Source organism: Enhydra lutris, unplaced genomic scaffold, assembly GCF_002288905.1.
Source record: "Enhydra lutris kenyoni isolate GAN:26980312 unplaced genomic scaffold, ASM228890v2 scaffoldscaffold16, whole genome shotgun sequence".
NCBI classification, from domain to species: domain Eukaryota; kingdom Metazoa; phylum Chordata; class Mammalia; order Carnivora; family Mustelidae; genus Enhydra; species Enhydra lutris.
Window position 1 is genome coordinate 12,695,197 of NW_019154100.1, and position 24,570 is coordinate 12,719,766.

General features: G+C 32.2%; 1 protein-coding gene across 4 annotated transcripts in view; it reads left to right on the forward strand.

The window, feature by feature from the left end:
- The window catches only part of LOC111147237 (PHD finger protein 14), a 232,980-nt gene that overhangs the window by 113,573 nt on the left and 94,837 nt on the right, over window positions 1-24,570 (forward strand). For all 4 annotated transcript variants that reach the window (XR_002640604.1, XR_002640605.1, XM_022503156.1 and 1 more), the window contains 2 exons: window positions 2,301-2,351; window positions 2,473-2,594. Coding sequence is in view for 2 of the 4 variants with exons in the window: in XM_022503156.1 (XP_022358864.1) it covers window positions 2,301-2,351; window positions 2,473-2,594 (173 nt within the window). In the remaining 2 variants the exon portion in view is untranslated. The remainder of the gene's footprint in view (window positions 1-2,300; window positions 2,352-2,472; window positions 2,595-24,570) is intronic.

Sequence of the window (24,570 nt, forward strand, 5' to 3'; positions counted from 1 at the left end):
ATCTTCAAAAGAATTGAAAACATGAACTTAGAGGATTCACATGTATTTCAAAAATTAATTCAATGATTAGGTGATTCAAAAGTTAGTAATAGTTTGCTGCTAGATAAAGTAGTTCAAAAATAAATATATATGTACTTTAAAAATTAATTCAATGGTTCTATAATTTTAAAAAACTAGCAATAGTTGACTTCTATGAAAAAAAAAAAGCCAACCCAACTACAAGTAGTAGTTTATTACTAAAGTAGAAAACTGAATTGCTACTTCATTACCTAAAGATGGGTTGAATGAAGAGAAATATGGAAATGTGTGAGGCTTCATGAGCATTCTTAGATGTTTGTAGAACTGAAAGGAGTCATTTCAATATTTTCCCTTTTTTTTTTTTTCATAAAGTTTTATTTATTTAAGTAACCTCTGCATCCAGCATGGGGCTCGAACTAATGACCGTGAGATCAAGAGTCACAGCCTCTTCCAACTGAGCCAGCTGGGTGCCCCCAATATTTTCCCTTTGGTAGTGGTTATTTGGATCAGCTCATTGAAATGCCCGTGTGCATAAATTATGCAAATTTAAAATAGATTACTGGAGAAGGGAATAATAATTTATCCATTTTGTCAGTTGTTTTATCATTTGCATTATCTAGTATAATTATTTATGAGTTTTAATCTAACCACTTATTTTATTAAAACAAATTTATTGAGCTTTTATCTAATACATATTGTTTTAAGATTAATTGGGTCTAGAAAGATGAGTATGACATGGTTCTTACCAGTTTTTACAGTGAATTGTTTTGGAGGACAGAAGTTGAAGTATAAAGGACAGGAATGTCATGGAAGGGGAGGATGAATATGTAAAGAGCTAGCTTCAAGGTTTTAGGTAGAACTTGGGTAAGTGTTGTCAATATTAAGGGCTGTTCTACACTGATGTTCTCAGACTTTAATATATGTATAATTTACTTGCAGATCTTGTTAAAAGGCAGATTCTGATTCAGTATGGTGAAGTGAGCATGAGCTTCGACATTTCTGACAAGCTCCCAGGGCATGCCAGTGCTTAGGAGCTATGTTGGTATTTTGAGGAGCAAGGCTCAGTGCTGTTTTTTAGAAGTAAGAATAGACATATATAGGGCCTGCATTTAAAGCCTTTTCCTGGTATAGCCTTACTTTTTCCAACTTTTCCATAATGTAATTAGAACATACTGACTAGCAATACAAATGTAAATGAATATGTTGTTTATAAAATTACTTCTTTTGAATGACTAATTTAGTTAACTGTTGGTTATCTTTGGCCAGGCTAAACAGTATGCAATTAGCCATGATATTAAATAACAAAGGAGTCAGTATTTTGAAGAATTGAGATGACAGTAATTTAAGAAAACATCAGGGTTCTTATACTGGCTATCAGTTCTGTTTAGGATTATTTGGTACCTATTCTAATTTGGGAGTGTTCCTCGATATTAGCAGACAAAAGAATTTGTGGGAATGGTGCCTTCTTTCCCTTTCAGTCTCTAAAGAACTATGGTCTGCACATGGGGCTTATAAATCTACAAGAGGCTGTGCAATGTGGGTAGAGATTTTGAACATATTGGATGCAATACTATTATTGGAATTACTTTTAACATTTAGATGTCATCATTCTAATGGTAAATGTGTTCTGAAATATAGGATATAAAATTTCAACTAATTAAGTTTAAAATAAGTCATTTATACCATGTTTTAGTTAGTTTTTCTTTTTCTTTTTTTTTAATTTTTTAAATTTTTTTCAGTAAGCTCCATTCTTGGCATGGAACCCGAGTTTTAGTTAGTTTTATTTCATCTAGGATTTGGGGACATCTGAGATCTTTTACTCCCACTTTTTGATGGCAGTTAAAAATTGATTGGTTATGTTATACAAACATGTATGTACTCTGCACACACACACAGGAGTATTAGAAGTAGTATGAGCCCAGGTTTAGCATTTCGGCTATAAAAGTCATGTAAGTTCTGAAGGTTTAAATGCTCTGGATGAATCATAGTTGTGTGACATGTGCGAAGTATCGAGAAGTCATTCCAGTTGATTTTGAAGAATTTATTTTTCTTATCAGATAGTTGTGTAATTTAAAAGTAAAGTGCTTATAAAGTGCATTTAATTTGTCATGTTTTTATCTCTTGTGACATAAATTTTAACAGTGCACTAGAGCAATACAGTATTAATTAGAAATACTAATTTTCCAAGTGCTTAACTTAAGCAGTAACATTTAACAGAGAATATTTATTTTTATTATTAAATTAAACATTAGAAATTTTTGTGGATTTTTTTTTTTCCTTAGAGAACCAGAGGACGAAAGCGAAGCTTCATTCCTGAGGAAGAAAAACATGAGGTTGGAATAAGTTAAGCATTTTTTACACAATCTAAACTTTGAGAAACTTTCTTCTTAAATGATTTCTTTTTCCCCCATATCCTGATTTTTATGTTTTGTTTTGTTTTCCCTTGTATGGCAGGAAAGAATTCCTAGAGAGAGAAGGCAGAGGCAGTCTGTGTTACAAAAGAAGCCTAAGGCTGAAGATTTACGAACTGAATGTGCAACTTGCAAGGGAACTGGAGACAATGAAAATCTTGTCAGGTAAATTGGATGCTGAGACTTTGTCTTTAGGGGGTTAAAGTTCCATCTTCATATTTTCTCATCACAGATATAATGGGGAAAAAAATCACAATATAGGACCTTTCTTAAAATCTTATTTAGTGGAAATAGTAGTTCAGAAACAGATTTCATGTGCATGGCTATTTTCTGGCTTTAGGTGTAATTAAGAGTGATAATCTGGATTTTGAACACAAGAAACACTTTTCTCTTGATAAGAGCAGTTGGTAATGCTCTGTATAGAGGGCAAAAAAATAATTTGGTCTAAACACCTTGTATGAAGATTATTTCATAAAACAATAAAATTACTAAGTTGTTACATATTATAAAAGTTGAAGTTTATTAGTGATAATGATAAGACAGATTCTTTTTCAATGACAAGAGCTTCATTAGCACTTCCTTACCACTTATCAAAACGAATGTGTTAAATGCTTCTCTCATGAAATAAAGAAAGGTGAAAAGATGGCCTAGATAGATTTTGCTTTTTTATTTTGTTTTCTTCTTTGTTTCTTTGTTTTGCTTTGGTACCTTTCTTTTTTTTTTTTTTTTTTTTTATGAGACATAATGCTAATCAGGAATCTCAGCTGATGTTGCACAGTGGCTATTCCTGAGGGTCCAGAGACTGCTAATTTTAGCCTTTGCCTCTTTTGCTGAGATGAAGAAATTACTCAAAGCCTTGGGTGAGATGAAGGAGTGGGTAAAGTGGGGTGAGCAAAAGGAGATCTAATTTAAAAGTAGTATCATTCTTTCAAAGGACAGTGACACAAAGAGTCTTTTTGTGTCTTAAGGAAACAATTTCTGATTTCTTTAAAAAATTGTCTTTTGATGAAGCCCTGTGAAATTAACTGAGGGCACAGAAATTAAATGTTTCAAAAGTGAGTTTTTAAACCATATATTAGTACTGTTAAATGATGTTAAATATTTGCTTCCAAAATGATGTCATTTGTCATTAAAAATCTAATTTCTATTTGTTTAAATTCCTTAAATAAAAGCATGCAGTTTTAAATTTAAATTTTAGAGTTTTTTAATACTATCATTAAAGAAAATGAGAAAATAAATATTCCAGTGAAGAAATTAAAAGTGCTTCCTTAAAGTTAAGAAGGTCTATCATGTTTTGTCAGTGTTCTCAGAAGTAGTACATATAGAATGTCATGAGGGCTCTCCTGGAAATGAAACTCACTTAAATTTAGGTTAGAGTAGTTCCTGTATTCGAAGATACACATGAATAATTCTGACCATACTATAATTTTCTTTATGTAAAAAAAAAAGAAATCCCAACCATAAGCATAACATGATAGAATGCATAAGACAATAAAACTAAATAAAAGAAAAAAACCCATTAAAACAGTCTTATATAATGAAAAAAATTCAATCTAAACGAAATCCCCTTGGGGTTGAGGGTTGCATCGTGGGACATGATCAATTTGAAACTAGTTAAAAACTTAGAGAACTGGTTATTTTCTCTTTAGTTATTTGAAACTATGTAAATATCAATCCTCTTATTTATTTTTTCAGGATAGGAAGCTGATTCATGACATTTTTGCTATAGGACCTATACATTTTTACCAGGTTTCTATTTATTTTATTTGCTTGGTCATATATTTGAAAGAACCTCAGACATAAGTTCAATTTTAATTTTAAAAACCACTTTATAACAAGAGCATCTCCAACACATCATATTTTAGTTGTCATTTAAAAAAGTAGATACAATCTTTCTTCGATTCTTGGTGAGATTTTAAAAATAATATTGGCCTTTCCTATCATTTAATTAATTTCTGTCATAAAATTTCCATTCCTAATTGCATTATTATAACATGCCAGTGTCTGGGATTTTGTGGATAGTCTTCTGGAAGGTAAAGATATTTTTGTTACTCTAGAAATGATGAATATACAAAGTTTTCCTTGGTTTTGCCTTGTTAAGAAGATAACATCACAGATTTTCTGCAAAGGTTTTAAAGAGGTAATGAAGAGGGAATTAAATGTTTTTATAAATATTATATGTTAATGTTTTTGAGGATAAAATAAGCTGGACATAAAGCAGTGCCATAAAATGTTTTATGGTTATAATGTGACTCTTCTGTTAAAAACAAAGTACATATTCAATATAAGCACGATTGCTCGTGGGTTAAAGAAGAATTTTTTTTTTTTAATGTAGAATTTCATGTGTTTAAAAGGTAATCTTATAAGTTAATATCAGCCATTTCCCCTAACATCTCTTTTATTTTGTAATTGGCACCATTATTGTTTCCAAATCACCCCACCCCACAAAATTCTGCACTTTTATGATTGCATCTTAAGTATTATGTACACATGCTATTTTTTAACTTTTCATTTTAAGACATTTTAAATTAGACTTTATTTTTCCTAAAGATATATTTCAGTGCTTAGTCAGAGACACATTTATACTTATTATGTATGTCTGTTAGGTTTTATTATAAAATGAAACTTCTTGGGTGGTAATTTAATTACTATTTTACTGAATATACTGTATTTATTTTCTTAAGTTCCTTTGAACTGATAGATGTGACTCAGGTTTAGCAGCTTTGATTTTGAAACCACACTTCTCTATGTAATTCAGGCTATATAAAAAATTCCTTCTTAATTATTTTCCTGGCTTCTTCCTTTATTTGTATATGTGTATATGTGAATTTACATGTGTAATTTTTTAATATCATTGGGAAATTGAGTTCACTTAATCCGTTAACTGTGATACTAGGTTCCAACTATTATTTTTGGTTTGTGTCTAAGTTTTTCTCAGGTCTTTTGCAAGTAATTTAGCATTTCTGTGTCTCAGTTTTTCCCTTTATTGTACATGATCAAAATTATACTCTGTTCCATTAGGGACTTAAATGAGCAATAAGTATTTTTCCATATAAAATAGTAGGGTAGTGGTAGTAGTATTGTTTAGTAATACAAAGGACACATATATGAGGGTTCTGAAATAAGGGTTCCAATTGGTAAATATGTTTTAGTAATAATACATGCTTATTTTTGCCTTTCAGAGAATGTGCATGCCTTGTTTTTGTTGAGTTTGTTGAGACATGTTCCTTAAAATGATTAGACTCCACTATTTTCACTAGACATGGGAAATCTGACAGTGATCAAGGTCCTAAAGAGGAAGATGGTTTACAGTATCTTACACATTTTTTAAAAACAGTGCTTCCATTTTGCCATCTGCTTTTAAAATTTAAATCAAAATTGTGTGGGAAATTTCCAATTAAAAATGTGTATTTCTTAATGCTAAAGGCCAGATTGAAACTCTGTTTTGGAATTGTGAAGTCTTTTTAGGTATTTATTTCTCTGTGATGGATGTTCTTTTTTTGAGATAGTTATGGCCATGTAGTGATACATTATTTATTGGTTTTTGTTTCCACAGTTCCTGGAATAATTAATACTCAGTACGTGCTTGGTAAATGAATGACTTCTTCATATAAATAATGACTGATCATTCTTTGCTGAATTAATAAAGAAAACTTTTACTGTTATAATTTATTCCTAGAACAAATTGGTCATTAAATACAAGTATTTGATGAAGTTGTTTAGAAGGCTTAATAAAGGAAAATTGCTTTTGTGTCACTAAAAAAAGGGGGATGAATTTTTTCTGTGTATTAGGTAAGGAAATAGGCACTACAGATCTGAGATTAGTTAGTTGATACATCAGTGTAACAAACAGAACTAAAGTGATCCCTCTCCTTAGGAAATCATATTTGATTTGCAAAAGATAGATTTTTAGATGTCGGTATGCCTTTCTTCTAAGTCTTTATCAAGCTATCAGATTTAGAATAAGACCAACTTTTAGACCTTAGATTTTAGCTTAACTGTGTACATCTTAATATTTAATGGGAGATAGGAGAGAGAAAAAAGGTTTCCTAAAACTAAAAACCCTGGAATCTATTTGTTTCCATGAATAGTATCTTTAATTTTATTTTGTATTGTGGCCATTACTCAAAAGCTTTGAGTGTAGGAAACGATCTATGAAGCTGTTTTACTTTTATAGCTGAGTCCACACTATTAAATGCTTACTATATTCTCCTCCTTATTTGAGCATATGGCAAATTATATAGATATTGAACCATAAGATTAGAATGTTTGGTCTCTCAACAATATCGTTATTACTTTTACTTATTTCACATTTTCAATATCTGGCGTCTGAGTGCTTCCCTCCTAACTAGATTTGATTGTATTATAACCTGTTAGGAGCACCTGCAAAAATTCATATTTATCAGAATTTTATTTCAAATATTAGTCTCTGATTATTCAGGTTTTTTTTTTTTCCTTAAATTACCCATTTTGTTCTAACATGTATTGGAGTCTTACTAGATTACCTGTGTCATAGTTGAACGGTTGTTTTCTTGCAAAGGTTTTATTAGACTAGAGGGTAAAGCTAAGATTAGTTATAACTTGTTAACTATGCTCATAGAACATCAGATCACTAAAAATGGATTGTTTTAAATTACGTTAAAAAATGAGGGGTGCCCCGATGGCTGATCATCTGACTTTTGGTTTCGGCTTAGGTCCTGATCTCATGGTTCATGAGATTGAGCCCTGTGTCGTGCTGGTTGAGTTTCTCTCTCCCTCTCCCCCTGCTCCTTGCCCCCCAGCCCCCGCAATGCACTCTCTCTAAAATAAATAAATAAATCTTTAAAAAAATACTTAAAAAATGAAACCTAATATTATTTTTTAAAAACAGTCAAAATTGCAGTTGGTAGATTTCTTAAAACAAATAGAATGAGTTTTTTGTTTTGATTATGCACTTGTTAGTTTACTGTTTCTTGTGCAGTTTATCACATAATAATCATTCTTAATGATAAAATTTGCATACTTATGTAGGAATATAATGATTGTAAGTGGTGGTGTTTGGATTATTTGGATAATTATAAATTAAAACCTAGAAATAACTACAAGTTTTAAAATGATTTATGTCTTCTAATAACTTTCAAATGTATGAAAACCAGACATTTCTCTGTACAAAGACATTTCTGGACAAGCTTGTTTTTATTCCTTGCCTCTACCAGCAGTTTCAAGGATAGGTTTTACATTTTTGTTTTACTTTGTTTTGTCTTGTATTCCTGAGTCAGTGGTTAGTTAGTATCATAAAATTACTTTATTCTGAAGGACTACTTCCAAAGCTTGAATTTTAATTATTTCCTTCAGATACGTGTGGCAAAAATGTATCCTCTCATGTCACCCTGACAGCTTTGTGATGTACCTCTTTCTTCAAGTTTGGCTGCTATTCTTTTTGGTATATGTTTAACTTGGCTTTTTTCTCTTGAAAGTATAACCATCTTGAAGGCCATAGTCTCTGTTAAGCTTAACCTTGTAAAGCTTTATGTTCTCCTTCCAAGTTACTAGAACTACTCCCCCCAACCCCCATCAATCATAGTGGTTAGTGGCTTACACACTTTATAGGAAGCTGCGTTAAGAAATCAGTCTGATTATTGGTTTACAACGATATTTTTATTTCCCTTATTTCTAACGATAAGTAGGAAAAAAAGCTTTAAAAGATATTATCCTTGCTGATATATTTTTAAAAGTAGATGTTTTGATGAAATACCACTGTATTTCAATCTTAGTTATTTGGATGTAGAAACAGAAAATTAAAAGTAAAAAAATGGCTATCCCTAAATAGAAACTAAATCATACATGTTTTGTTTCAGTGTTTTAAAATCTACACTGTGTCAACTACGTAGACAAACAAAAATTCAGTGTCCCTAAATTGTAAATCCTAAAGTAATAATGAAATAATGAAACAAACTTAAACAGTTTCATATTGTTTCCATTTATTAAACTTTATTTAAAAGTATCATGTTCAATAGTTCCCTGCTTGAGTTTAGAATATACAGGAAGTAGTTTCAGAATTGCCAACCCAAACAACTACAAAAAGTAAATCTGCTCTGTTCACTAGTGTGTGTTGGGAGGGTGGTAGTAAGTTATATACAGTGAAATGCAAAAGTATTAAGTGAATAAATTGATGACTTTCCTGAAAAGTATGCACTCATATAACCCCCATTTCTAATAAGATCTGGAACATTTTCATTAATTCCAAGAAGCTGTGCCCTTTCTCAGTCAGTCATTCTTTTCAAAGGCACCCGTTTTGCTATTCTTTTCGACCTTGCATTTTCCCTCTTGTAGAATTTCATATAAATAATATGTTTAGTTTTTATTTGATGTCTGCTGTTTTAATAGGTATGTGAGGGAATCCCACTGTAGTTTTAATTTACTCTGATCAGAGTAATGTAAATTAGATATAGTTATAGATATATAGATAAAGATACATATGTAGATATAGATATAGGGATGTTGAGCACATTTTCATGTACTCTGGCTATTTGCGTGTCTTTCTTTGAGAACTAATTCTTTTGTCCATTTTTTTTAAGATTGGGTTACATGTTTAGTATTGAGTTGTAGAAGTTTTTAAATATATTTTGGATGTAAGTCCTTTTATAAATAAATGTTTTTCAAACATGTTCTCCTTATTCGTGGCTTGCCTATTCATATCCTTAATGGTATCATTTAAAGAGCAGAAGTTACTAATTTTGTTGAAGTCCAGTTAAGTGCCTTTTTCTTTTATGAGTATTGCTTTTGTTTCCTATCTAAGAATCCTTTGCCTATGTCCAGGTTACAAAGATTATCACATAAATTTTCTTCTAGAAGCTTTGTAACTTTAACTTCAATATTGAGATTTGTGATCCATTTGAAATTACTTTTTATGATCTCAGGCAGAGTTAAGGAAGGTTTATTGTTTCATGTGGGTTTCCAGTTTTCCAGCACCATCTGTTGAGAATGCTTGCCTTTCTACATGAAGTTGCTTTGGTGTCACTGTTAAAAATCAGTTGGCTTTTTAAATGTGGGTCCTTTTGGAGCGCGTGGGTGGCTCAGTCCTTAAGCGTCTGCCTTCAGCTCAGGTCATGATCCCTGGGTCCTGGGATCAAGCCCCACATCAGACTTCCTGCTCAGCAGGGGTTTTGCTTCTCTTTTTCTCTTTCTCCCTCTGCCCCTCCCCATTGCTCATTCTCTTTCTCTCTCAAATAAATAAAATCTTAAAAAAAAAAAAGTGGGTTTTTTAGAAACTGTATTCTATTTCATTAAGCTAAGTATTTATTCCTAGCCAGTACCAATTGTCTTGATTACTATAGTAATCAAGTTACTATATAGTAAGTTATTTTGTGCTTCTAGTTCCTTTGCATTTTCATATACATGTCAGAAATGCTTGCCCATTTTCATTGAAAAAACAAAAAAAGAAACCTGGATATAATACCATAAAAGGCACAGGCAGCAACAACAACCACAAAAATAGATAAGTTGGATTTCATTCAAAATTAAACTTTTGTGTATCAAAAGGACAATATCAACAGAGTGAAAAGGCAGCCCCCCAAAATGGGAGAAAATATTTATAAATCAAATATCTGATAAGGGATTGATAATAAAGAGTACATCAAGAACTGCAACTCATTAAGACAAAACAAAACAAAAAACATGATTAAAACTAGCAAAAGACTGGAATAGACATTTCTCCAACAAAGATACACATCAGCCAACAAAGACATGAAGAGATCACTCAATAGAGAAATTAGAATGAAAACCACAAGATACCACTTCAAACCATTAGAATGGCTATTTAAAAACAAAATAGCAAGTGTTGGTGATGATGTGGTGAAATTGGATCCCTATGTATCTCATATATATGAGCTATATATATGTAATGTAAATTACTGCTTCCATAATTTGGCTATTATAAATAATACTGCAATAAACATCAAGATGCATGTATCCCTTTGAAGTAGTGTTTTTGTATTTTTTGGATAAATACTCTAGTACAATTACTGGGTCATAGGGTAGTTCTATTTTTAAATTTTTGAGGACCCTCCATACTGTTCCACAGTGGCTGCAATAGCTTACATTCCCACCAGCAGTTCATGAGGGTTCCTTTCTCTCTACACTCTTGTCAATGCTTGTTCCTTGTGTTTTTTATTTTAACTCTTCTGACATATGTGAGGTGATATAGTTTTGATTTGCATTTCTGTTATCATAAGTGATGTTGAGCATCTTTGTGTGTCTTGGCCATCTGTATGTCTTCTTTAAAGAAATCTCTGCTCATTTTTAATTGGATTATTTGTTTTTTGGGTGTTCAACAGGATTGTGCTCTGATCCTTGAACTTGACATAGCTCTACATTATTCAGATTTTCAGATATCTTTTATTTTTTCTCATCTGTGTTTTTGTAGTTTTCAGTATAAAAGTCTTATATATCTTTTATTAAATGTATTTCCATTTATTTAGTGTTTTTTGATGTTATTGTATAATTTTTAAATTCAATTTTTTGAAGCTGTTAATGCAAAAATGGAGAGCTGCCAGGTGTTGAGGTGGTCAATTAGGATAGGTAAATTTCTTTATTTATTGTAGTGCATAAACAAGAGGCCAAACAGGAAAGGTTGCTGGCTCCCTAGATATTCCATGTTTTCTCCGCTGAATAGCATTGGGTGAAGTTCAAATCAATCAATGCAGACGTGGAGGGGAGTGAGGCATTATGTCACTGCTAAGGAAGTCCTGAACAAAAGGTTTTGCTGGTTTCTGGGCACTAGGGGAGAGGATGGGTGCAAGGGCTAGAAGTAGAAAGGACTGAGTCAGTAGAGTGTCTGTAAGACCCCTCAATAAGGAGATTTTGGCAGAGGTGCATGAGCTCCTTCTTCAGGGTTTCAGTCTAGCTCCTTCTTCCACATAAGGAGGCTTAAAAAATTATACCAACCTTGCAATCCTGGGATAAGCCCCTCTAGGTCATGAGGTATTGCCTTTTATATATATGTTTTTGGATTTCATTTGTTAATATTTTGATAAAGGCTTTGTGTCTCTATTCATGAAAGTATTGTTTTTGTTAATTTCTTGTAAAGTCTTTATCAGGTTTTGTTTTTAGAGTATACTTGAAAGTGTTCCTCTCTCATTTATCTTTATAATTGATACTTTTTCACTAAATTTCTGTGTGAAACCATTTGGATCACAGTTTTAGTTCTTGGGCAGTTTTTGATAATTCATTTTTAAAAATAAATATAGTGCTATTGAGATTCTTTTAAATTTTGTTTTGTGTCTGTTTTGATAAGATGGGTTTTCCAGGGAATTTTTAAATTTCATCTCAGTTGTCAGTTGCTTCTTTTGTTTAGTTGTACTTTCTTTTGAATGTGCACTGCAGCTATTTGCTTACTTTACTACTTGTAATATTTTGGATCACATTCTCTTCTTTTTAAGGCAAGGTCAATGTTTACTTCTTCCATGTACCTTTCCTGACTTAGATGATTCCACAGTGATCTTTTTCTTGCTTCAGTTGCCCTTGGGACTCATATACAGTCCTACATCATGTTGTCATCCTCTTGTTTAAAAATTATCTATGAATTGTTTTTACTTTTTCTATTAGATAAGGTTAGGGTCTTGGCCTTCCATTGTTTTGTGATAGTTTTTATAATCTAATACAGTATGCCAGAGGCAATTAATTCCAAATAAATACTTAATAAATTATTTGCTGATACATTGCTAGGTCTGTACACCTTTGTAGCTTTATATAAGTGAAATATTTTGTAATTTCTTTGAGGGAAGAGACAGTTCTTTAAATAGTTTTTGTTTTGTTTTTAAAATTTATAAGCATTTTTAATTATTAAAAACAAACTTAAAAATAGTATATACATGTTGTAAGGAAAAAGTAGTTATATAATAGTTTTTTGATTGAGATACTTCACTAAGAGATCTCAGCTACTTCATACTTGTCACTTGCCAATTCTGTCATTTTAGGCAAGTTAGTTCATCTCTCTGGATCTCTATTTTCTTATTTTAGAAGAACTTAGGCTGTATCATCTCTGAAGTCTAACATAGTAGCTCTGATATTCACAGATTATGCGATACTCCCAAATTCCCAAGCCCATGCTATTTGTTTACGTTCCCTCACAAGCTCTCCTGGAAACACATATTGTCAGTAGGGTCTCTTTCGAGGCTACTCTGTAACTATGTACAATGTGATTATATGTCTTGATTAAGTCTCAAGAAAAAAAAAATCTCTTAGAGTGGAAGCTGTTGTGTTGCTGTGTCTCTCTCTTTTAGCTAAAGAGGAGAAGAAAATAAGTTTATTCATAATACCTACTTCCATTGTTAAATAGCAAATACTTTTTTTTTTTTTTTAAGATATACTTATTTATTTGAGAGGGAGAGTGTGAGCGAGGGGAAGCACATAGGAGAGGGAGAGAACCCCAGGTAGACTCCCCACTGAGCATGGAGACTGAGGTGGGGGTCAGTCTCATGATTCCTAAATCATGACCTGAGCCAAAACCAAGAGTCAGACACCCAAGTGACTGAGAGCCACCTACACACCCCACTTTTTATTTATTTTTTTTTTCTGAAGTATAATTAAGATATAGTGTTATTATATTAGCTTCAGGTGTGCAGTCTAATGATTTAACAATTCTATAAATTACTCAGTGCTCATCATGGTAAGTGTACTGTTAATCCTTTTTATCTATTCCATTTATCTCCCCATCCACTTCCCCTCTGACAACCACCATTTTGTTCTCTGTATTTAAGAGTCTGCTTTTTTGTTTTCTCTTTTTTTTCTTTGTCTTATCATTCGTTTTATCTTTTAAATTCCAAGTTTGAGTGAAATCATATGGTTTTTGTCTTTCTCTGACTTATTTCACTTAGCACCATATCCGTGGTAGTTCCATCCATGTTGTTGAAAATGGCAAGATCTCATTCCTTTTCATGACTGAGTAATATTCATATTCATTCATTCATACTCAGATACACCCACACACACTACATCTTTATCCATTCATCTGTGGATAGACATTTATTTACTTGGTTTGCTTCCATATCTTGCCTATTGTTAATAATGCTGCATTAAATATAGGGGTGTACATAGCTTTTCAGGTTGGTGCTTTTGTTTTCTTTGGGTGAGTACCCAGTAGTGGAATTACTGGATCGTACAGTTTTTAACATTTTGTGGAACTTCCATACTGTTTTCAGCAGTGTCTGCACCAATTTGCTTTCCCACCAACAGTGCATGAGGGTTCCTTTTCCTCCACAAGTGCTTGCCAGCACTTACTATTTCTTGTCCTTTTTATTTTAGCTGTTTTGACTGGTGTGAGATGATATTTCATTGTTTTGATCTACATTTCCTTGATGTGTGATGTTGAGCATCTTTTCATGTGTCTGTTGGCCATTAGAATATCTTCTTTGGAAAAATGGTCTTCTTCCCATTTTTTAGTGGGATTATTTAGTTCTTTGGTGTTAAGTTGTATAAGTTCTTTGTATATTTTAGATATTGACCCCTTCTCAGATATATTAGTTGCAGATATCTTCTCCTATCCCATAGTTTGCCTTATGGTTTTGTTAATGGTTTCCTTCTCTATACAAAAGCTTTTATTTGGTTGTAGTGTCAGTGGTTTAATTTTGCTTTTGTTTCTCTTGCCTGAAGAGACATATTTAGAAAAATGTTGCTAAGGCTGATGTGAAAGAAATTACTGCCTATGTTTTCTTTTAGGAGTTTTATGGTTTCAGGTGTCATATTTAGGTCTTTAATCCAGTTTGAGTTTATTTTTGTGCATAGTGTAAGGAAATGGTACATTGTTTTTGTTTTTTCAGTTTTTGGTTTTCTTTTTGCATGTAGTTGTCCCATTTTCCCAGCACCATTTGTCGAAAAAGCTATCTTTTCTCCGTTGTATATTCTTACCTCTTGTTGTAGTTTAATTGACCATTTATGCTTGAGTTTATTTCTAGGCTCTGTTTTGTTCCGTTGATCTATATGTCTGCTTTTGTGCCAGTACCATATGTTTTGATTAATATACCTTTGTAATATAACTTGTACTCTGGAATTGTGATACTCAAGCTTTGTTTTTCTTTCTCAGGATTGCTTTGGCTCTTTGGGGTCTTTTGTGGTTCCGTACAAATTTTAGGATTGTTTGTTCTCGTTCTGTGAAAAATGTTGGTGTTTCGATAGTGATTGCATTAAATCTGTAGATTGCTCATGGACATTTTATTTATTTATTTATTTATTTTTTATTTTCAGCGTAACAGTATTCATTGTTTTTGCACCACACCCAGTGCTCCATGCAATCCGTGCCCTCTCCAATACCCACCACCTGGTTCCCCCAACCTCCCACCCCCCGCCCCTTCAAAACCCTCAGATTGTTTTTCAGAGTCCATAGTCTCTCATGGTTCACCTCCTCTTCCAATTTCCCTCAACTCCCTTCTCTCCATCTCCCCTTGTCCTCCATGCTATTTGTTATGCTCCACAAATAAGTGAAACCATATGATAATTGACTCTCTCTGCTTGACTTATTTCACTCAGCATAATCTCTTCCAGTCCCGTCCATGTTGCTACAAAAGTTGGGTATTCATCCTTTCTGGTGGAGGCATAATACTCCATAGTGTATATGGACATTTTAAACAGTATTGGTTCTTCTAATCCATGGGCTTGGGATATCTTTTCATTTGTTTGTGTTGTCTTCAATTTCTTTCATCAGTGTTTTATAGTTTTCAGAATACACTTCCTTGCTTTATTCATCCGTATTTTATTTTTTGTCAATTTTTAAATGCGATTGTTTTCTTAATTTCTCTTTTACTTTATTATTAGTCTAAAGAAATGCAACTGATAATTATTATTGTTAAGAAATGCAACTGATATTTAATTTTGTATCCTGTGACTTTCCTGAAATCATTTATGAGTCTTTAGGGTTTTCTATATATAGTATCAGATCATCTGCAAATAGTGACAGTTTTACTTTTTCTTTACCAGTTTGATGCCTTTTATTTCTTTTACTTACTTGATGGCTGTGGCTAGGACTTCCAGTACTAAGCTGAAGAAATGGCAAGAGTGGACATTCTTGTTCCTGCACTTAGAGAAAAAGCGCTCACTTTTTCATCATTGAATATGATGGTAGCTTTGGCCTTTTCATATTATGGCCTTTATTATGCTGAGGTGTGTTCCCTCTAAACCTACTTTGTTGAGAGCTTTTATCAAGAATGGATATTGTACTTTGTGAAATGCCTTTTCTCATCTGTTGAGATGATCATATGTTTTTTATCCTTTCTCTTGTTAATGTGATGTATCACATTGACTTGTGAATATTGAACCACCCTTTTATCCCTGAGATAAATCCCACTTTATCCTGGTAATTGATTTTTTTTAATGTAATATTTTTTTAATGTAAAGTTTGGTAATATTTTGTTGAGGATTTTTATATCTATGTTTATTAGAGATATTGGCCAGTGGTTTTCTTTTTGTTGTTGTTGTCTTTATCTGGTTTGGTATCAGGGTATTGCTGACCTTATAGAATAAATTTGGAAGCTTTCCTTCCTCTTCTATATTTTTGGAATAGTTTGAGAAGAATAGGTATTACCTCTTCTTTAAATGTTTGCTAGAATTCACCTTTGAAGCCGTCTGGTCCTGGAATTTTGCTTGATGGGAGTTTTTTTGTTTTTGTTCTTGTTTTTTTAAATTACCTATTCGGTTTCATTGCTAGTAATCAGTCTGTCCAAATTTTCTATTACTTCCTGATTCAGTTTCGGAATTTATCCATTTCTTTTAGGTTATTGAATCTGTAGGCATATATTTTATAATATTCCCTTATAACCCCCCCTGTATTTCTGTGGTATTGGTTGTTACTTTTCCTTCATTTCTGGTTTTATTTATTTGAGTCTAACCTCTTGCCTCTTTTTTTCCTTTTTTTTTTTTTTTTTTTTTTTTGTTTTTTTAGCTAGCTTCCTTTAGGTGTAAGTTTAGATTGTTTATCCTGCTGAGTCAGTTCAATCAGAATTCCCCCCACCCTTGATATCTTACCATCCTAGATATCTGGTCAGGTTCTTCATCCTCCACCTCTCTGAAGGGGATGTCTGATCACCAGGGCGAGCTTCTGCAACAATCCTGTTTGGTTGGTTTTAGCTAGAATCTCCTCTTATTTTTGATGTCTCCTCCTAGTAATTTTTCATCCACTGATTTCCACCCTTTCCCTTGGCCATAAATTCCCACTTGCCCATGCTTATTGAGTTGAGCTGCATCTTTCTCTTCCACTATAAAATCCAGTTGCTATGGTCCTAATGTCTATTGTGATGGTCCCAAATGAAGTATACTTTGCCATCTTTAACAAGTGTGATTGAATATTTTTTTAAAGGAACTTCTAATTAAATATATGCTAAAATGAGTCTTGAAATATGAAAAAAAACATTCCATTTTAGTCCTTCTTTACCTTTGTATTTTATTAACATTGGATATTTTAAAAAGTAGCCTGCTAGATTTATGTGAAGAGCCTAAATTTTATTAAATTTCAGTATTTTTCTACATTTTGGGGGACAGTATTGTGTAACAGATGATTAGTTTGAGGATTTGTATCCACTCAGCTGGATTTGACACCTGTTTCTCTTATTATTAACTCTGACCAGTATTGTTTCTGTGGCTTAGTTTCCTTATCTGTAAAATAGCAGTAATCACTATTATCTACCCCTTAGGTTGTTGGAGGATTAAGTGAGATAAAATGCAAGTATAGGGGTTGGCTCAGTTGTTAGGGAATTGTAAATGCTCTATACATGCAAACAACAACTGTAATAAAACAAATAATGTGTACCATATATTTTTAATCACTTAATCCTTATCCTGTGAGCTAAGGAGTATTATCTCCATTGAATTGATGAGGAAACTAAGCCATAGAGAACCTGAGTAAGTTCCCAAAGTTGCATAGCTTTAGAAGAAGTAGAGCTGATATTCAGATTCAGGCAATCTGGCTCTAGAGTCTGTGCTGTGAATCTTATACAGTCTCAGTATAATTTACATTTCCGCTCCCTGATTGGATAAAATATGCCTTTGATTAATGTGTTTGTTGCAGGTTAAATGGTAACAGCCCTTTCAAGATGATCCGATGTGTTTATTTTATAGTTTTCATGATATTGTCTGAGACTTAAGTGCTATAATCTTTATTCTTCTACTATGCTATTTACTAAATGCTTTTGAAGTCCCTCTGTCTTGCCATAAGACCAACATACATCATTGTACTAATTGTAGATTAAAGCAATTTCTGGATATGTCAGCACAATGATGTGAAATTTTAGAGAGGTGTATCTGTATTAATCACGAGTTGTGCAAAAGAAAAAAAAGAAAGAAAAAAGAAAAATCATAAGCATAGTGTATTTGTATTTTGTGAATTATATTTGTAGAACAGATATATATATATAAGTCAGCCTCTTGATTATAATCTGAGGGTGGGTTGTTTGTTTGGAGAGGAGGGATCATGTAAATGAACAGAACAATACAAGATAATAGAGTTTGCAGTCCTTTGAAATTTAGTAAGCTTAGCAAATAAGACATTGTGATTTTAGAATCTTTACAAAACAAATATTAATTTGTTCATTAATTGAGAATTTAATTCTTACACCTGCATATATGAAAGTCAGATTTAAATCTCAGAAATACATAACCTCAGAATTATATAACCCTAGGGAAATCTTGCTCAGGTATTAAAGTGTGTGAGTGTGTGTGTGTGTGTGTGTGTGTGTATGCCATGCATGTGTATTTTAGTTAACACTCTGGTATCTGAACACACATGATTTTATGCTTGTTTTATGATTAAGGGTAGAGAAGCTGTTAAACCTCATTTTCCCTCATTTCATCTTATTCACACATTCTCTAGATATAGTATGCTTCATAAGTGTAACTTTAATATTCCAATTAATATTGTTGACATATATGGAAAGATTGTTAATAAGAAAAATGAGGATGATAATTTTTCTGTTTACGAAAGGAAGAAATCTTTTTTTTTTCCCAATGGTAGTGCATTTAATATTTAATAGACTCAAAAAGTGAATCTTACTTGAAAACTTAATTAAATAACCAGCCAAGAAAAATGGTAGGGATGGCACAGAGCTAAAATTGAGAAGTTGAAATTTTAGGTAAGACTTTGCCAGCAAGAGGCTGTGTTACCATGAGGAATGAAGATAACTTCTTTGGGAACTAGTTATCTCATTCATTAAATGAGCGGCATATTAGATCGATTTGAAAATCCCTTCAATTTTCATTCTATGATATTATAATAGTATAGCAATGAAGAAGAAATTCAGAAATTATTTAGGTGTGTAGAATTCTGAAAAATTTGCAGCATAAAACTTTCACCTACAGTATTATTTTTAATGTATTATTAGCCCATAATATTTTTCTAATTTTAAATTGGGTTATTACATCTTATAGATCATAGCCTACCAAAATGTGAGTTAATTATAAGGTAGCCACTGCACATTTTTTACTAATTGAGATGTAGGTTTGTGAGGAATAGTTTATAGTAGGAAATGTGAAATCTGAAACATTTTTGTTCTCTCCTTAATTCTCTAAAACAAAAGATAGGTTGAGCTTTTAACTAGGCTGAAGTATATTGTACATAAAAATGATGTGTTACCTAAGTAAGTACTTATAACAGGTTTCTTATTTACTCTTTATTATCTCCTGATTGTTTTACATGCATGATATATAGTTTCTTTTGATTTTAATTAAGATTTTTAAAAATTCTTCATTCTTTTTAATCCTTTTTGTGAAACAGTTTCAAGGAGCAATTACGCTATCCTCAACTGCAGTGATTTAAGATGATCAGTTTCTGAATTAGCTCTTCCTACTACAATGCACTTAGTAGGAGTTAAAGCTGTATATAGTATTTAAAGCTGTATATAGTATACCTCTATAGTATACCTTTATTTATACAGCAAGCTCCCATCTAGGAGTTTCCTCTAATTCTGGTCTCTCTTTCTAGACTGCCTCATGTATAATTAAGAAAATACACAATCAAGAATTAAGTTGACATTGTGAGATGACTTTGTAGCTGAATTTCACCATTGCACATAAACAGCACAGTTATTCTAAATCTCCGTATCACTTTCAGCCAGATAACCACTAAAATCACTGCAGTGTGCTTTCCTGAAAATGCCATAATCCTTCAAATGCCACATTAAACCGAGAAAGAAAACCATCAGTAGTGCCTGCACAGTTATGTAGAAAGATGAGCCATGAACCAAGTGAAAAGATGTTCTGGAAGAACAGTAACCTTTCCCTTGATGTGTGCATTTCCCATTACATTTTTGACACAAAGTGTTGCAAAATGATTTAATGGTGGCATTTTGTTTTGCTGACTCCTTTTTTTCATTAAAAAAGAAACTGAAGTTGGAATAGAAATGTAGGGGAAGGGTGACCAAGCACTGAATTCTATTATAGAAGTCTCTTTTCAAAATAAATAAAAAAAATATTTTAGGAGCATGGCTTTTCCCCTTTACGTTATGTATAAACTGTGATACACAAATCATTTAGTTTGTCATATCTGCAAGGGACAGCTTGTTTATTCTTTAAAGTTAATCCCTTTCTCCATTATGCACTTCCTGTTCTTTTTTCATCTTAGTAACCCTTGATCTTAAATGACCTGTTAATAAATTAGGAAATCTTTGTTTAGTAAATGCATATGTCTCATTTATACATGTAACCCAGAAAAGTATCCTTTTTATTATCACTTTGCATGTATATTACTTGAGCTGCTTATACAAGGAAACAAAACATGAATAGATTCAAAAGTCTAAAACATCAGTGCCTGCCTAGGAGCCGGGGTGGTTCAGTTGGTTAAGCATCTGACTCTTGGTCTCTGCTGGGGTCATGATCTCAGGGTCAGTCTAGTCCAGCCCCACCTCAGCTCTGCACTAGTGTCGAGTCTGCTTGAGTTTCTCTCTCCCTTCCCTTCTGCCCCTCCCCCAGCTCACACTTTTGCTCTAAAATTAAATAATAAGAAGAAAAATCAACATTTTTTAACTTTGAGAGGATATATTTCTAGTGGGACTTAAGTTATAAAGTCGTCCCACATAAAACAAGTACAAAGCTTATTTGCATCTATGAAAACATTGCCAAGAAAGAGAAAGTAATTTACCAAAATATAGTTTGTAAGACTTCTGGGGCATTGGACTTTCAATTTTAGTGTTGATATGGAATGCTTGGGTATGGGCCCAATCACACAATTATTTAAAAAACAAAAAACTTGAGAATTTATTTGGTAACATGAACATTTCTTAATATCTCATGTTTTTAAAAAATGCATTAAGTAGTGTTTAAATATTACTTTGATTCTCCCTACCCCCAGGAATATAGGAATATTTATAAAAAGTGCAGTATCAATTAAAGGAATGTAAATTTAATGGGAAATTTCTCAGTCAGTATGCTGTCTGTTGTTCCCTTTTACCCAACTGAATAACTCTTTGAATATTGCTCTCTTTGAGCTCTGTAAGTGTAGATTAGATTTAGTTTCCTAACAAACGTTAACTCTGTTGCTTTTCTTCCAAATTTCTCAAAATATGAGTTTACATTGAGTTCAACAATTCTTTTTTTTTTTTTTAAAGATTTTTATTTATTTATTTGAGAGAGAGACAGTGAGAGAGAGCATGAGCGAGGAGAAGGTCAGAGAGAGAAGCAGACTCCCGCGGAGCCGGGAGCCCGATTCAGGACTTGATCCCGGGACTCCAGGATCATGACCTGAGCCGAAGGCAGTCGTCCAACCAACTGAGCCACCCAGGCATCCCGAGTTCAACAATTCTTTATCTTCACTTTATCTTGTTTGATTTTTTGCTAATAGCAGTTACCTAGCTCAAAAGAACTGGTCAGGACAGTATGTGGTATGTATATATATTCCCATGCTTTCAACTAAAAGTGACTGAAGGCCTTTGTTGGTGATATAATTCAGGTATGTCCTACTGAACAAGTACCTTTCTTTTTTTTCTGCCCTTTTCTTCCCTCCTCTTCTCCTTCTCCCCCTATGTCTCTTCCTCTCTCCACTTCACCCCCTACATCGTTGGGATCTGAAAGCCACAGAAATTTGTTACAGAGGAAGAACCTGTTTTCCAAGAATTTTACATAATGGGAACTCTTAGTATAGGATTACCCAGTATGATGATTGTAAAAAATGAGTGGTATCCAGTAAAAGCAATGGGGCTGTAAAAGGTTGGGTAGTTTAAGCAAGTAGGGAAGAAAGGAGCAAGGCATTCCATAAGAGAGGTTCTGTGACCATAGCCAGAAGATGGGAAGTTCTTTTATGGCAGTAGGTAGATTCAAGCAGAGATCCATGGTGAATTATTTGACCTGAAATGGCACAATGTGCAGTTTTTCTTTTGGACTGTAACATTATATAAGTAAGATATACAAGGACATTTTATATGATGCTGTTTTCAAACTATTACTCTTTGCTAAAAATTCAGTTAAAATAACAATTATAAAACTACAAAATGTTCATGAAGAAAAAATACATTTATATATATTTATATATATATAAGATACATAAATAAGATACATATATAAGATATAGTTTTTTTCCATATATATATATATCAGGAAAAACAGATAAAACCAAAAGTAAAACAAATGCTTTGGCATATATAGATAGCTTTTTATTTTAAGAGTAAATAATGGCATACTGGATTAGAACGCATTTATTAACTTATGGATTGATTTTTTTAAAGTACCAAAGCAATATATGTTGTTTGTAACCATGTAAATAACACATGTATAGAGGAATATTATTTTTCTCCTTACTTACTCTAAACCCCACTCCTTTGATGGAACATGTTAAGTTTCATGTATAATCATCTATACTTCTTTATTTTAAGTACAAACAAAATATCAGGGCCCATTGGCTGACCTCCTCCCTCCAACCTCTATCTCCCTTTTACAGTTGTAATAGGCTTTACTCTAACACCTTTTTTTTTTTAACTTGAGAACACATAAAGGACTTTTTTCAATAAAAATAGAACTAAACCAGTTTTTAAATAGCTACAAAATGTAATGTGGATGTGCCATGATTTATTGTAATATTTCTCTATTTATGGAATTTTTTCTTTTTGATTTCTATTAAAAGTGAGTTTGCTTGACCAAAGAATATGTTTATTAAATGTATATATACATAAAGTGTGTGTGTGTACTTTACATTTTAATAGATACAATTATTTCATTACCCAATAGACACGGATGTGTGAGAATATCATCACATAGATTTTTAACAATCCAGTGGATAGAAATTGGCATTTGATTACATATTGTGACTACCTGTGAGACTGAGAATTTATCAAATATTGATTAGCATTAACCTTCTGGGTTTTATCACCCATGTGTTGTCTTTCTGTTTCTTGTGCCTGTTATTCTATTAGCTGTTTTCCCTTTTTTTAAAATGAGTTTATCATATGTCTTTATATAAGTTGCAAATACTTTCTTTCAGGTTTTTTTTTTTTTTTTGTATGCATGTGTTTTGTTTGCTAATGGTACTTTTTGCCAAATCAAAATTTTAATTTTTTATGTTGTAATATTGATGTCTGAAAAAACTAATCTGATATATCATTATGAAATAGATAACATATCATACATTATTTAGGCAGGCACCACATATTATTTGTCTTTGCATTCTAGATGACCTGTGTGATGACTTGTTTTGCTTCTAATATTTTTAAAGATCTGCTGAAATACCGTGCTATTTAAGAATAATTTTTTACTTTACATTTTGGCATTAGACTATTATAAAAATGTTATTCTTTTGATTTAAAAACATAATTTGTTAGCGTTCAGACTCTATTCTAAATTAAAATAAATTTAATAAATTTCATTTCCTAGATTTTATTCATTAAAATTAAATTTTAAAGCATGTTGAAGCTACTTGTTCATATTCTAACCTTTTGTATAGTGTTTGGTATCTTAAGTTGAATATATGGTAGGTGATTGATTCCTAAGGCAAAAATTGTCATTTATGTTGAAGAATGTTGACCTTGAAATGCTAAATTTAATGGCCTTTTAAATTTTTAAGTACTCGCGGCATTTGGTCTCATTTCAGCATATAATATTAGTGACCAACCTTACTTTTTGAAACTTTTCGTTTTTATTATGCAGTGGTATTGTTTTTGGTTTTGTTTTTGTTTTATTTCTCAGTAGCAAAATAGTGGCTAAAATGCTTGAATTTTGGAACCAAGTAATTTGGGGTCATATCTTCCCTCCCACCAAACACTTACGAGTTGTGACTTTGATTTGATTTTATAGTATCTGTGCTTTAGTTTCCTCATTTGTAAACTGTGAGTAATAGCCATTTCTATCTCTATCTCATAGAATTGCTATGAGGATTAAATGACTGTAAATATATAGTGATCATATACCTTCATCAAATCTCTTCTAGTCTGTTGCAGTAACAAGCACCTTCCTTAGTTTGAATGTCTATAGTCTTTATCCAGTTGTCTGAATGAATTTGTTCATGCTGTACTTGAATTTGTCCAGCAACTTTCTGTTTCTTGCAAGGTAAATCAAGTTTATACTGTGGCTTTTAAGGTTCTCCAAACCTGATCTTAGTTTAATTTTTATCTTCATTTCACTTCATTCACAGCTCCAGGTGACATCTATTCAAACTACTGCAGACTATCTCTCCTTAATAAAACTTTCCTGTTACTTTCATGCCATCTTCCTTTTACTTTACGTTGTATCCTTTTATCTAATATGACCTCCCCTTGTTTTCTGGAATGAGGGTTTCTCACTTGTTTATATTTAGTCTATATGTCTTTGTCAGTTCATGATTCTTAGTGTATAAATACAATATCTAAAAAATTAAAGCAAATTCATTTTAATAGTTCCAATCACAAGCTCAGTGCTGATCATATAGCATGCCCTTTACACATCTGAAGAGAATAAGAAACTATAGATTTTAGTTAAAGTAGCTTTTATTTAATATTTTAAGAGCAACAGTCATCAGATAACTAGTGGGAACTTAACTTAGTTATTTTTATGTACAAAACACTGAAGCCTTGTTTACACTGGATGGTAGTATTTTGTAATCATCTATTTTAATATAATTTGTATAGTAATTCAGTTAATTTTTTTCATGGCTGTATTATTATTCTATATTCTTATTCTATATTATTCTCTCTTAAAATTCTTAGATGAATTTTACTACCCT